At 38.9% G+C, this 15997-nt stretch overlaps 1 protein-coding gene across 1 annotated transcript; it reads right to left on the minus strand.

Moving 5' to 3' along the window:
• Window positions 1-498: 498 nt before the first annotated feature.
• On the minus strand, window positions 499-15531 carry LOC131935163 (sodium/calcium exchanger 2). The gene is made up of 13 exons (XM_059291531.1): window positions 15235-15531; window positions 14593-14795; window positions 13292-13524; window positions 11656-11708; window positions 11327-11491; window positions 9794-10035; window positions 9067-9308; window positions 6882-7114; window positions 6072-6174; window positions 5101-5279; window positions 3576-3726; window positions 1919-2097; window positions 499-1554 (listed from the first exon to the last, which is right to left on the minus strand). The coding sequence occupies exons 1-13, from the start codon at window positions 15481-15483 to the stop codon at window positions 1315-1317; spliced, it is 2472 nt and encodes an 823-aa protein (XP_059147514.1). The 5' UTR covers window positions 15484-15531; the 3' UTR covers window positions 499-1314.
• Between the last annotated feature and the right edge of the window lie 466 nt (window positions 15532-15997).

Below are 15997 nucleotides of genomic sequence, written 5' to 3' on the forward strand. Positions count from 1 at the left end.
ATTGAAGCAGTTTTTGAAGAAATAGAACTACATATACAATTATTATTTTTACCAAATTCTGGTATTTTATAGCTGGTTATTAAGTACTTGAAATAAAAGCACTACCGAATCTCTTTCGTTTTACTACAGACAAAAACAAGCATTTACAAAACCAAATTAATAAAACAAAAATCCTAAGATTAAGTGTTACACATTGGGTAATAAACTTTTACCACAATGTAAGTTTGACACATTGGGTAATAAACTTTTACCACAATGTAAGTTTGACACATTGGGTAATAAACTTTTACCACAATGTAAGTTTGACACATTGGGTAATAAACTTTTACCACAATGTAAGTTTGACACATTGGGTAATAAACTTTTACCACAATGTAAGTTTGACACATTGGGTAATAAACTTTTACCACAATGTAAGTTTGACACATTGGGTAATAAACTTTTACCACAATGTAAGTTTGACACATTGGGTAATAAACTTTTACCACAATGTAAGTTTGACACATTGGGTAATAAACTTTTACCACAATTCTAAGATATTAAAAATCAGAAAAAATATGCACACTGTACTGTGAAAACTTTTCAAACAATATAAAAAATAGAGTCTATGTTAACACTGATGAAACACGTAGATCCATTCTAGGTACGTTAACTATCCAACCATGAAATCCACTGACTGACTAAACAGAATGATGTATATCAAGAATCAGGCAACAAATAAAGGATGACATATTCGACGGACATTTACTCAAATGGAAAAGCGAATGTTGAATGATAATTATACAGGAATCTGTAGCGTATTTACAGTAATCTCTAAAATATTATTGACAATAAAAGGTGAGATGACACTTGTAAAAATGCCAACTGAGCAATAGAGTTTCTCATACCGAGGTGGGTGTTGTTATTTTTTTGGTGCATAAATATTTGCTCATCACGTAATAAAATTATCAAATAACCAGAGGTAGACGGTACGTTTAAAAACAACACTGTAACAGCCAATGTGTGCATCAAGTATACAAGAGGGCAGTAACAATTCGTAACACGTAATATTGCAGGAGCTGGGTTGTACATACAAATTATTGTATGTTATATTCCACACAGCTCTCAAGCAACAAGTGGACATACAAAGCAAGGAAATCTTTTGTCACCCTATGATCCATCAGACAAATAAAGTATGAGTCGACTTGCCTTTCATAAACTACAATATTGCAGGCCAAATATTTGATTGCAAAAGTCTTGACATTTGTGTTGGTCCATGACTTCGGCCACAGCTGTGAGAGCAACCAAAGCAATGCCCTCTATCAACCAGCCGCGTCAAAAGACGTCGATGAACCCCTGGGCTTGTAGCGAGGACACCATCACGTAGACCACCCACACCACCGACACCAACAGACAGGTCAGATATTTCGGCGTCTTGGGACCTCCCAGTTCCGCTTTACCAAAGATGGTCATGTACCGTCTAACAACCAAGAGCAGAACGGTAAACACGGCACACACCGTAAAGACGGTCACGCTCAGTCCGACGGCCCCTGTAGGGTGGGTGAACTCTTTACCCTGGGGAAATACGGACAATACGAATCGTGTTAAGTTTCCTTTATCATTTTACCCTATACACTTTATATTTGAGTCATAAATCAATGTGTCCATTTATGATAGATTTCTATTCATATTTCAATTTACTCAATTTTATGATACATTTGTATTCGTATATAAATTTACCATTTATGATAGATTTCTCCATAAATTCTTAATTTATGATAGATTTTTATTCATATGAAAATTTACAATTTAATTTATCATAGATTTTTCATTGCATTCTTAATTTTATGATAGTTTTGAATTCATATGAAAATGTAACATTTATGATAGATTTTTTTTTGCACTGCACACATCAACGCATCATAATAAATGTCCTCACCTTTACCTTCCAATAGACACTAGAAATGAGCCAGGGTAAGCCCAGGCCAATGAAGACATTGATGCTGTTACTGCCGTTAATATTTCCAATGGAGGAGTCGGCCCATTTCTCGTTGACGGCGGCATATTTGGAGGCGAAGAGGTCTGGTACACCGGTACCGATGGCCACTAGAGTTATGGCTATGCAGGAGAAAAAAGTCTTGGTCAGTCGACTAACTGATAGTCACATTTCGTAAGTCCACCAAAGTCAGATATGGTATGCCCCTCCCCCCAGCGCCACTAAAAGGCAGACTTTGCCAGCGCCCTTCCACCTCCCCTAGCCCTAGCACCACGAAAGTTAGACTGTCAGTTGCCCCCAGCGCACTAAAGTCAATCTTCGTTAGTCAACTAAAGTTAGAATTGCCGGTTACCCCCACGGCATCACAAAAGTCAGACATAGCCAGTCCTCCTCTTCCCAGCTCCAAGTGCTAAGGAAGGCAGTCTTCGTAAGTCATCCACCGCCACCATGATAGCCACTGCTAAAATCGTAAGAAACTTCTACCTGAGCCACGAAGCAATGCGTCATACAAACACCGTCACTTTTTAATTCCTAGAATCTCTACCTGCATGGACCATACAGTAAACAAAAAGGGTGGCTGGAACCCCACGCTTGTTACATGTAGAGATCCCCAGAAACACAGCAAGCCTAGAAGTGTTGCCAAGAGCAGATACTGTGTTTTGTATCAGTAGAGTATCAAGAAAGACTGTGTGTTACCCATATCTTGTTTGTTGAACAGGTTTTTCTTCTTCTTCTTCGCTTGTAATTTTAATGTTGGAAGGATTTACCAATCCAACACATATAAGTTTTACGTATCAACTTGTTAAACGCCATATAGGACGTTGACTAAACCGGATTTACCGGTGATATACTTTGATGTGCCAACCTGTCAATCTTACCTGTGATGTAATTGGATGTGCCAACCTGCCAATCTTACCTGTGATGTAATTGGATGTGCCAACCTGCCAATCTTACCTGTGATGTAATTGGATGTGCCAACCTGCCAATCTTACCTTTGATGTAATTGGATGTACCAACCTGCCAATCTTACCTGTGATGTAATTGGATGTGCCAACCTGCCAATCTTACCTGTGATGTAATTGGATGTGCCAACCTGCCAATCATACCTGTGATGTAATTGGATGTGCAAACCTGCCAATCTTACATGTGATGTAATTGGATGTACCAACCTGCCAATCTTACCTGTGATGTAATTGGATGTGCCAACCTGCCAATCTTACCTGTGATGTAATTGGATGTGCCAACCTGCCAATCTTACCTGTGATGTAATTGGATGTGCCAACCTGCCAATCTTACCTGTGATGTAATTGGATGTGCCAACCTGCCAATCTTACCTGTGATGTAATTGGATGTACCAACCTGCCAATCTTACCTGTGATGTAATTGGATGTGCCAACCTGCCAATCTTACCTGTGATGTAATTGGATGTGCCAACCTGCCAATCTTACCTGTGATGTAATTGGATGTACCAACCTGCCAATCTTACCTGTGATGTAATTGGATGTGCCAACCTGCCAATCTTACCTGTGATGTAATTGGATGTACCAACCTGCCAATCTTACCTGTGATGTAATTGGATGTGCCAACCTGCCAATCTTACCTGTGATGTAATTTGACATCCCAACCAGACAGCCAAAGATGGCCGCCAGATCGTTAACAATGGCGGTCAGTAGTCCGACAGTTAGCAGAGATAAGATGAATGTGGGCCAACCCCCGCCCACTGAGGGAGGGGGGAGGAAGGCAAAGAGCACCTGTATATTAAGAAACGTTTTAATTTTTTTTTTTTAAATCTATCTGGCTAAATCTACTACTGCTTCCCACAACCCCCCCCCCCCCCGGCCATTTTGTAAAATAATGTTTCTAGTTTAAACGTTCATGCTTCTCATCTCATTATGTACAGTACATTTAACTTTATGGTGTTGCGTTGTTTAAAATTAAACGTGAGAGCGGGGAAAAAGATCCCCGAAAATCTTGCATGTTTTTTCGTGTTTTGTTTACAAGCTCAATTTTTGTCTGATTACGTGCAAATCATCCAATGAAAGAACCGCATTCCACGCGCGAGGAATTTTCTAGATCTTTAGCACAGTCTATAAATTAGGGAATTGCCTAGAACGTTTGCACAGTATGTAAATTAGGGAAATTCCTAGATATTTTGCACAGTATGTAAATTAGGGAATTTCCTAGATATTTTGCACAGTATGTAAATTAGGGAATTTCCTAGATATTTTGCACAGTATGAAAATTAGGGAATTTCCTACATATTTTGCACAGTATGTAAATTAGGGAATTTCCTAGATATTTTGCACAGTATGTAAATTGAGGAGTTTCCTATAACTTTGGACCCGTCTGTAAATGGAGGAATTTCTTAAATCTTTTCAACTTAAATGCTAGTAAGAAACTTTTGTGCTTTTGTCAAACTAAGCTTAAAATATGGTATTTGATTCCATGATATTGACTAAATCATCATCATTTCCTGATGGTGCCCAAGACACCTGGGGCAGGTGAAGTAGAATTCATCTTGTTTCAGAGACTTCAGCATATGAAGGTACCATCAGAGCTGGGTGGACTCAGGGACATTATAATGACTTGAACTCGGATTCAACCTGAGACTTGCGAGTTAGCAGTCTAGCTCTCTGGCGCTAGGCCACCCTGTCTATATTAACTACATTGTGATATTGACTAAATGCTATTGACTAAATGCTATTGACAAAATGACATTGACTAAATGCTATTGACTAAATGCTATTGACTAAATGCTATTGACTAAATGATATTGACTATATGCTATTGATAAAATGCTGTTGACAAAATGCTATTGATTAAATGCTATTGACTAAATGCTATTGACTAAATGCTATTCACTAAATGCTATTGACTCAATACTATTGACTAAATGCTATTGACTAAATGATATTGGCTAAATGATATTGACTAAATGCTATTGACTAAATGTTATTGACTAAATGCTATTGACTAAATGCTATTGACTAAATGCTATTGACTAAATGCTATTGACTAAATGATATTGACTAAATACTATTGACTAAATACTATTGACTAAATACTATTGACTAAATGCTGTTGACTAAATACTATTGACTAAACGAGACTGATGTGGAAATGACCTTCCAGAAAAACGTGATAAAGTGCAAGACGTAGTCCAGCACCGAGGCGGTCTCCAGATTCCCACCGTTGACACACATGGCTGCCCGGAACTGACCGGCGTAGGTGGTGGTGCCAAGCTTCATGTTCTCTAGGTTGGCCTTGGTTTTGTTGGCGATACGGTGGAGCATACTGTTGAACTCTGTGGGTGGGGGGGGGGGGGCGTGTCATATAAAGTACAACAGTAGGCTTAGTTGAACTCGGTGGAGTGGGGGTGGGGGTGTTACAAGCGAGTCATATACAGTACAATAGTAGACAGTTGAACTCGGTGGAGTGGGGGTGTTACAAGCGAGTCATATACAGTACAATAGTAGACAGTTGAACTCGGTGGAGTGGGGGTGTTACAAGCGTGTCATATACAGTACAACAGTAGACTTAGTTGAACTCTGTGGGTGGGGGGGTGGGGGGGGACAGGCGTGTCAGATACAGTACAACAGTAGACAGTTGAACTCGGTGGGTGGGGGGGACAGGCGTGTCAGATACAGTACAACAGTAGGCAGCTGAACTCGGTGGAGTGGGGCGGATGACAGGTGTGTTATATTACTGTACAACAGTATACTCAGCTAATGGTATTGTACAGCATCAGCCACTGAGTCGATGTTTGTCTAACTGTGACGCGAATCATTAAAAAAATCTTCCGAACACGTTTTGCCTCTAAGCAAAATTGTCTCCCGGCGGTGGGCCTACCAGCGACATAGCTCACACATATTTCGGTATATGGTTGTTAGCTGCATGACGTGGGAGACACGTGATGAGGGGGAAGAGGGGACAGTAAACAATGTTAAGTCCTACCCCTAGTCATGTCTTACACATATTAATAGGGAAAGATAAATGGCTTAATGGAAAGATAAATGGCTTACCTATATCAACAGGGAAATTTAAATGGCTTAGCCATGGTAACATGGAAAACAATAAGAGTCTACGTTAATCTCACCGTCATCTTTGATTATTGTGACGATAGTTTTGTCAATATGTCCCAGAGTAGCGCCCCCTGTCGGATTACTGAGCTCAACTTGGAAGCTTAACTCATCATCGCCCTTATAATGAAATATTTTGAACGACAATATAGCAATTGATTGAGAATTTTATATACATACATATATATATATATATATATATATATATATATATATATATATATATACATAGGTTATATATATAATACTAGATCACGTTTACAAATCCTCGCATATACGGAGGCCGTAACTATTATAACTGACAAATGTGTATCCCATTACACGAAACCAGAGTTTCTTCCAGGCATCTCTTCGGGGGGGCGAAGCCCCCCCCCCCCGAAAAATTTTTACCGCCCCCCCGAACGAAATGAAATTTATATAATTTATATAGAAAATATATACTTTTAACAGTGTCCGCCCCCCCGAAGAAAGTTTACCGCCCCCCCGAAGATTTCAAGTGCCCCCCCGGAGAAAAAAGTCTGGAAGAAACACTGCACGAAACATTCATGAGATCTGATGTCTGAAACTCTAAGGGGAATAACCAAAGAAATATCCCACACAATAAACTCTTAAGAATTACGCAGAAAATCAAACTGAAACAATTTTTCATATTGAACCGTGGTTTTTATTTTAATTTTTTTTTATTTTATGCTTGTCGTCCGCCCGACAGGCTTGTGTGGTTGTTAACAATATAATTTACGATTTGCCCTAATGACTGGGAGACTACCTAACTAATTAAATTAAAAACAGATGCGAGAAAAAAGAAGAAACGAACTGAAGCCGCTTACCTTGAGGTCGTTAACCATTATGGTGATAACTTTGCTGGTTTCTCCGTGGCCAAACGTGAGTACTCCCTCCACTCCCACGCAGTCTCGCTTGGATGTCGGCTTCAGGTCTCTGGCGCGCCAGTTGACAATAACCTCACCGTCAGCACCGTCCAACCTGTTGACCACAAGGTTTGCTGACGTGGCGCTTTCTTTGATGATGAAGCTGGGTTTGCTGAACTCTAAGTGTCCTGGGTCTGTAACATAGTATGGTATGCGCATTTAGAACTCTCCAGTACGACGTTTTGTCATATTAGAAAGTACATTATGCTGCATTTTATTTGATAAAACAGATTGTGGTTTACATAAAACACACAGATTGTGGTTTACATAAAACACATAGATTGTGGTTTACATTAAACACATAGATTGTGGTTTACATTAAACACATAGATTGTGGTTTACATAAAACACATAAATTGTGGTTTACACTAAAAAAACACATAGATTGTGGTTTACATAAAACACATAGATTGTGGTTTACATTAAACACATAGATTGGGGTTTACATTAAACACATAAATTTGGGTTTACATTAAACACATAGATTGTGGTTTATACTAAAATAAACACATAGATTGTGGTTTACATTAAACACATAGATTGTGGTTTATACTAAAATAAACACATAGATTGTGGTTTACATTAAACACATAGATTGTGGTTTACATTAAACACATAGATTGGGGTTTACATTAAACACATAAATTTGGGTTTACATTAAACACATAGATTGTGGTTTATACTAAAATAAACACATAGATTGTGGTTTACATTAAACACATAGATAGGGATTTAAATTAAACACATAGATTGTGGTTTACACTAAAATAAACACATAGATTGTGGTTTACATTAAACACATAGATAGGGGTTTACATTAAACACATAAATTGTGGTTTACACTAAAAAAACACATAGATTGTGGTTTACATTAAACTCATAGATTGTGGTTTACATTAAACACATAGATTGTGGTTTACATTAAACACATAGATTGGGGTTTACATTAAACACATAGATTGGGGTTTACATTAAACACATAGATTGTGGTTTACACTAAAATAAACACATAGATTGTGGTTTACATTAAACACATAGAATGGGGTTTACATTAAACACATAAATTTGGGTTTACATTAAACACATAGATTGTGGTTTACACTAAAATAAACACATAGATTGTGGTTTACATTAAACACATAGAGTGGGGTTTACATTAAACAAATAGATTGGTGTTTACATTAAACACATGCATTTGGGTTTACAATAAACACATAGGTTGTGGTTTACACTAAAATAAACACAAAGATTGTGGTTTACATTAAACACATAGATTGGGGTTTACATTAAACACATAGATTGTGGTTTACATTAAACACATAGATTGGGGTTTACATTAAACACATAGATTGTGGTTTACATTAAACACATAGAGTGGGGTTTACATTAAACAAATAGATTGGTGTTTACATTAAACAGTGTACACTAAGATAAACACACGATTGGGGTGTACACTCAGATAAACAGATTGGGGTGTAGACTCAGATAAACAGATTGGGGTGTAGACTCAGATAAACAGATTGGGGTGTAGACTCAGATAAACAGATTGGGGTGTAGACTCAGATAAACAGATTGGGGTGTAGACTCAGATAAACAGATTGGGGTGTACACTCAGATAAACAGATTGGGGTGTAGACTCAGATAAACAGATTGGGGTGTAGACTCAGATAAACAGATTGGGGTGTACACTCAGATAAACAGATTGGGGTGTAGACTCAGATAAACAGATTGGGGTGTACACTCAGATAAACAGATTGGGGTGTAGACTCAGATAAACAGATTGGGGTGTAGACTCAGATAAACAGATTGGGGTGTACACTCAGATAAACAGATTGGGGTGTAGACTCAGATAAACAGATTGGGGTGTAGACTCAGATAAACAGATTGGGGTGTAGACTCAGATAAACAGATTGGGGTGTAGACTCAGATAAACAGATTGGGGTGTAGACTCAGATAAACAGATTGGGGTGTAGACTGAGATAAACAGATTGGGGTGTAGACTCAGATAAACAGATTGGGGTGTAGACTCAGATAAACAGATTGGGGTGTAGACTCAGATAAACACACAGAGCACACGAGCACCTACTGTCGTCGTCCACGATGGTGACCTGGTTGATTGCCAGCTTGCCGATGACCACCTCCTCTGTGCTGCTGCCCTCGGGGTGATGGAACAACTTGACGAAAAAAAACTCGTCCGGCTCCCAGATGTCATCGTCCACTATCTCAATGGAAACATACTTGAGGGTTTCTCCGGGTTCAAAGGTCAACAGCTGCTTCATGGCTATATAGTCTCCCCCTGCTTCGGCCGTGCCGTCTATTGTTTCAACGCTGTGAGGTACAAAGGGGGAAACAAATGACCTTTTAATCGATAGATCACCTGCTCGAGAACTATCTAACGCTTGTTTTTTTCACGTTTGTGCCTGTATGAGAACGTCATTTAAGTATCGGGATGGTGACGTAACTTAAGTGCCTGAACGGTGACGTGATTTCCGTGCCTGTTTAGCGACTGAAGGCTGAAGACTTTGACTTTATGATGCTCTTTTAAACGTCTGGTAACACTGACCATCAAATTCTTTTTTCAACTCCTTGTAAAAGTCAAAATCTTGACGCCACCAATGCAACCGAATTGACAAGACTTGAAAAAAAACATGTTTGTGCATTGTCACTAACCGCTTTAGTACCAACTACATGTAGGTACTTGCGAAACACTGACACATCGTGTGCAGGAGACCTATGATTGCATGTCATGTAGGTACTAAAACACGTCACAAAAGCTATTAGTTGTTGCACGCTGTCAGCTATTACATACTTACCCAATTGTTATGGTTTTAGATAAATCGCCATGACGTCTGATCCCTACCCTCACTTGACCTTCATTCTCAAGGACGGTGCAGGTGGCCGCTGTAAACTCCACCATGGATTTCTTCAAGTGAAGCAGGTTTTGTTCCGAGGAGGCTGACAACCTGAGATCTTTGCCACCATCCTTGGACTCTGTGGCTCCAACGGGCAACCTCCGTGGCTCGGCTACGATTTCTTGGAGCATCTTTAAATTGGCCTAATATGACGAGACAAAGTCCAAAGCAAACGCCTGTAGCTCAGCTCAATCTCGACAAGGTTCAAAACGTTAGGAAACTTATGTCAAATGTGAAGACACTTAGCTTGCAAGATATTGGCTGACTGACTAAATATTAGGAACCGGGACATTAGCTGACTAAATATTTGAAACCTGGCCGTTAGCTGACTAAATATTTGGAACCGGGACATTAGCTGACTAAATATTTGCAACCTGGACATTAGCTGACTGAATATTTGCAACCTGGACATCTGCTGACTAAATATTTAGAACCTTGACATTAGCTGACTAATATTTGGAACCTGGCCATTAGCTGACTAAATATTTGGAACCTGGACATTAGCTGACTAAATATTTGGAACCTGGACATTAGCTGACTGAATATTTGAAACCTGGCCGTTAGCTGACTAAATATTTGCAACCTGGACATTAGCTGACTAAATATTTGAAACCTGGATATTAGCTGACTAAATATTAGGAACCGGGACATTAGCTGACTAAATATTTGCAACCTGGACATTAGCTGACTAAATATTTGGAACCTGGACATTAGCTGACTAAATATTTGGAACCTGGACATTAGCTGACTAAATATTTGGAACCTGGACATTAGCTGACTGAATATTTGAAACCTGGACATTAGCTGACTAAATATTTGGAACCTGGACATTAGCTGACTAAATATTTGAAACCTGGACATTAGCTGACTAAATATTTGGAACCTGGACATTAGCTGACTAAATATTTGGAACCTGGACATTAGCTGACTAAATATTAGGAACCTGGACATTAGCTGACTAAATATTTGAAACCTGGACATTAGCTGACTAAATATTTGGAACCTGGACATTAGCTGACTAAATATTTGAAACCTGGACATTAGCTGACTAAATATTTGGAACCTGGACATTAGCTGACTAAATATTAGGAACCGGGACATTAGCTGACTAAATATTAGGAACCTGGACATTAGCTGACTAAATATTTGAAACCTGGACATTAGCTGACTAAATATTTGAAACCTGGACATTAGCTGACTAAATATTTGGAACCTGGACATTAGCTGACTAAATATTTAGAACCTTGACATTAGCTGACTAAATATTTAGAACCTTGACATTAGCTGACTAAATATTTAGAACCTTGACATTAGCTGACTAAATATTTAGAACCTTGACATTAGCTGACTAAATATTTGGAACATGGACAAGATGTACTGTGGCATGAAAGTGTAGAACTAGTAAGCAAACAAATAGTGTAAAGAAGTACCAACATCCTCCACACTTGACCGTGGTTGCTCCAGCTTGGCCCCACCTGTGATCAACCTTGTGGCCTGGACCCTGTACCAGATGGAAGACTTGCGGTGTTTCTTTGAGATGTGGGTGGCCATTGTCTTAGCAACGTCATCTTCGTTCATGCCCAACTCTTTGGCCAGTTTCTTTAGTGGAGACAGACATTAAAGGCTTTAGCCTTCGTGAAATTTTGTTGATGTGTTACAGTCAATTTGAAACTTAAAGTACATTAAAACATTTGAAAAAATTAAAAATCTTTAGTTTCATAAGGCAACAATGAAATTTTATAATAATAGCTAATTCTACTCACTCGCGCAAGTTCCAAAAACTCAGTTGAATCGATTTTCTCATTCTTGTCTAGATCTAGAAAATAAACCGGGAGTGATATTCCCTAAACTTTCTCGAATTTTCTTATATAAAACAACATGGGATGGCAACTAGGGATATAGACAGGATTTTTAATCCATTTTTACTTTCTCGTATATATGAAGTATAGAGAAAGTCTTGTAATCGTGCAAAAAAAAAAAAAGAGATTTTTGCAAATCTCGACGTTTTACATCTCACTGATACGGAAAAACATAATTTTGCAATCTTGTCCGTATGTCTGTGTGTGTGTGTGTGTGTCCGTGTGTAAACACGATAACTTGAGTACCGTTACAGCTAGGTTGATGAAATTTCATATATAAGTATTTTATCAAAATCGTAGATCCGTATCAACTTTTGAGCGATTTCCGATAACCGGAAGTGGTACTTTTTCTACTTTGAATTTTTCAAAAGCCTATAACTTGAGTACTATTTCAGATAGATAAATGAAATGTCACATGTAAGTAAAAGATCTAATTCTCTACCTTCTGTCAAATTTTGAGTAATTTCCGTTGACCGGAAGTACTAATTTACGCTATTTCCGATTTCTCAAAAAACGCATGTAAATTTATAAAGTACTAATAATATTGCGCACTATTATGCACATTTTGTCTGAGATCATTTGTCCTGAGATCATTTGTCCGTGAGATATTTTGTCCTGAGATAATTTGTCCTGAGATCATTTGTCCTGAGATCATTTGTCCTGAGATCATTTGTCCTGAGTTCATTGTCCTGAGATCATTTGTCCTGAGATCATTTGTCCTGAGATCATTTGTCCTGAGATCATTTGTCCTGAGTTCATTTGTCCTGAGATCATTTGTCCTGAGATCATTTGTCCTGAGATCATTTGTCCTGAGATCATTTGTCCTGAGATCATTGCCCTGAGATCATTTGTCCTGAGATCATTTGTCCTGAGATCATTGCCCTGAGATCATTTGTCCTGAGATCATTTGTCCTGAGATCATTTGTCCTGAGATCATTTGTCCTGAGATCATTTGTCCTGAGATCATTTGTCCTGAGATCATTTGTCCTGAGATCATTTGTCCTGAGATCATTTGTCCTGAGATCATTTGTCCTGAGATCATTTGTCCTGAGATCATTTGTCCTGAGATCATTTGTCCTGAGATCATTTGTCCTGAGATCATTTGTCCTGTCACCTAGTAGTCAGTCATTTAGTGACTGTATTATGTCACGGGGGATCGTTGTAAAGTGTTGGCTTCGGTTTTCGTCGACTTCTTAATTATATATTTTTTCCGTTTTCGTGGTTTGCCTCGGATTTCGTTGGCCTTAGGATTAACATTCCATTCAAATTTACGCGTGATTTCAAATTTTAACCATTCCTTAAGTGTCTAGCAATACAATCTATTGCTTTTAGAAAACGATACGTCTAACGTGGTGGGAATTGCTTCATTCAATTCCACGTTTAATTATGCTTAATATGTAGAGAGTTGAAATATTTTTCAACAAGTAGGGGGCCTATTAGTTTCATATTTTCATTATACTTAACTGCATTAAACAAAACAATATTATCATTAAGAAATACTATATTATGTAGTTGTTAGCTTATAACTATACACACATACCCAGGCCTATTTCAAGGTCGGCCGTTACTCCTACTCGCTTATTGGCACACACGAATCCTACGTCGGCCAAATACGAGAAAACAATGAGCAATGGAAACATCAAAAGTGTGAGAACGGCCTCCCATATTTCCACGACTTTAGGCGTGATGACGAGAACGACCAATATCAGCCACACATAAGCCCAAATGCCGAATATGCTGGTCACGGCAAACACACCAAGGTGCTTGACTCTTCTGGAGGGCAAAGGTCGTTAGTCAAAATAATTAACCGTTAGATGCGATTTTAAAAATGTAATAAAAAAATAAAATCATAACTAGATTCATAAACTTTAAGTAGGTCTTAATTTGAGTTGGGGGTGGGGGGGGGGGATTAGTAACTGTTATTGTCCTGAGGGGAGTGGGAGATGTGTTTATGCGGGTGTTTTTTATATCTCAGGTTGTGAGTGCTCACTTTACTAAGAAATCTTTACCGTGACAGTGTTATTCAGAGTTTCTTCCAGGCATCTCTTCGGGGGGGGGGGGGGGGGGGGCGAAATTTTTTTACCGCCCCTCCGAACGAAATGAAATTTATATAAGTTAAATAGAAAATATATACTTTTAACAGTGTCCCCCCCCCCCCCCGAAGAAAGTCTACCGCCCCCCGAAAATTTCAAGTGCCCCCCCGGAGAAAAAAGTCTGGAAGAAACACTGGTGTTGTTGTTTTTGTGACTATGACATCATGTAAAGGCTAGCTTAAGTTTCCTGGTGGGTTGGGTTCGTCGCTTTGGAGTTGTTTGGACAAACAGAAAGGCAACACTTCGCAAAAAATTGACGCACATAAATCAAGGTATTCAAAAATTGGTTCTACTTTTTTGTTCAGCTATAGAAGGTTTGTATAGTTGAACACCAAAACTAAACTGTAAGGTCAGTATTGAGATTTTCATAAACGGGGCGCATGGTGCACCGTGTAGCACCATCTAAGTGGGGGTACGCCAAAATGTAAAGAGGATCTGGGGGTTACACTAAATTGCCTATAGTTTCAGTACATCGTTGGCGAAGTGGGGTGGTTAAAGCACCGGGTGTTACCCCACCTAGTGACGCCACTGGCGTAGCCAAAAATGGCAGTTGTCACGCGATAAGGTTATTTCCGCATTCAATGTTTATTATTTCAAAATTTTCGAAAGTCATCAAACCACAGTTTTAACTATACAGCAAATATGTGTGTGTGTGGGGGGGGGGATATCTCACCCCTCCCCACAACCACCACCCCCACATTTCTTACTGCAATAGCAGGTGTGACGAGTGAACCAAAGCAAAGCTAACCTGGTTTCTCCGGCAGGGATGCAGCCAACTGCAAAAGCTGTGATAAAAAACATGTTAAAGGCCGCTGACCCCACGATTGTCCCTGGGCCCAGCTCCCCAGCCTGGAAGGAGTGACCGCACGTCTCTATGACGTTGAGTAGAATCTCCGGTGCGCTGGTTCCAAAAGCTAAGAGGGTCAAATTCGCCACCGTTTCGTTCCATACCTGTTGAGTATAGACACCTGGTACAGCTATCACACTATACTCACTTAAAATTTCATATATAGACCTAACTGTCTAAAAACTACTAAAACTATTATTTCAATACCCCTTTTTGTAGATCTGTTATTTGTACATTCAATTCAAAGGAAACTTTAAAAAACGTTTGTTAGTTACGTATTTTTCCTAACAAAGCAAATATACATTGTATTTACTTGCATAATAATGAATTATAGACAGAAGTGAGGAAGGAAAATTAAACAAGCGTGACTTTATGGATCAACCCCCCCCCCCCCCCCCCCCCCACGGCCCACACACACCCTCAACACCACCTCTTAAATAGCCGCTACTGAAGGCCTGCTTAGGCAACAAACAATGTTAGAAAAGAAGCGATTGAATTTATTCATTTTGTATTCTAAAATATTGTTAGCCAATATTAGCCTACCTTAACTTCGACCAAATTAAAGCCGTCTCCATGTGGACCGGGAAGATAAATAGTCTTGCTTGTGATATGGTCGATACTACACATAAAAGCCTCCGATACTAAAGCAACCCCGAAGAAACACCACAACATTGCAACTAAATAAAGAACTGCCCGAATATATGTGTTCCAGGTGTACTCATTGATAGCGGGAAGTAGAAGGCCCTTATCACTACATAAATAATGGTCAATATTATACGTAACGTTGGACATTGTCGTCAGGTTCTTGTGTCATTAGTAGATAGACTCTATCGACGCCTGCAGTTTGGCCGGAAGTTTATAATTCATGATCTCTTTTGTTTCTTTTAATTCTCCTAGCCTATTTTTCAGTAAAGCTAGAATCGAGATCGAGATCGATATAGTCTGCCAGATAGAATTATATCTTTTATGTGTGCCTAGGTCTATCCAAAAATGAACACTTTTTGTAAAAATCTGTCCACTTTTAAAATGTGACTTCCGCTAAAATTGTAAACAAAATAAACGTGAAACGTAGATCTAGATCTAGATCTAGGCTAGATTTAGATCTAGAAACAAGAAAATCAAGATCGAAATCTAGAACATCTAGAATCTAGACTAGATCTAGATCTAGATCTCTAGTCCTAAATCTCGGCTTGTGACTAGGTCTCTAGATTCTAGTCTAGATCGAGTTGGAGGAGTAACGCCACGGCTTAAACTTAATGCTTAACTGGAAGATCTAGACTAGATCTAATTCCTAAATTCAAATCTA

The sequence above is a fragment of the Physella acuta genome, unplaced genomic scaffold, assembly GCF_028476545.2.
Source record: "Physella acuta isolate Inbredline_101_S28 unplaced genomic scaffold, ASM2847654v3 ptg000133l, whole genome shotgun sequence".
Taxonomy (NCBI): Eukaryota; Metazoa; Mollusca; class Gastropoda; family Physidae; genus Physella; species Physella acuta.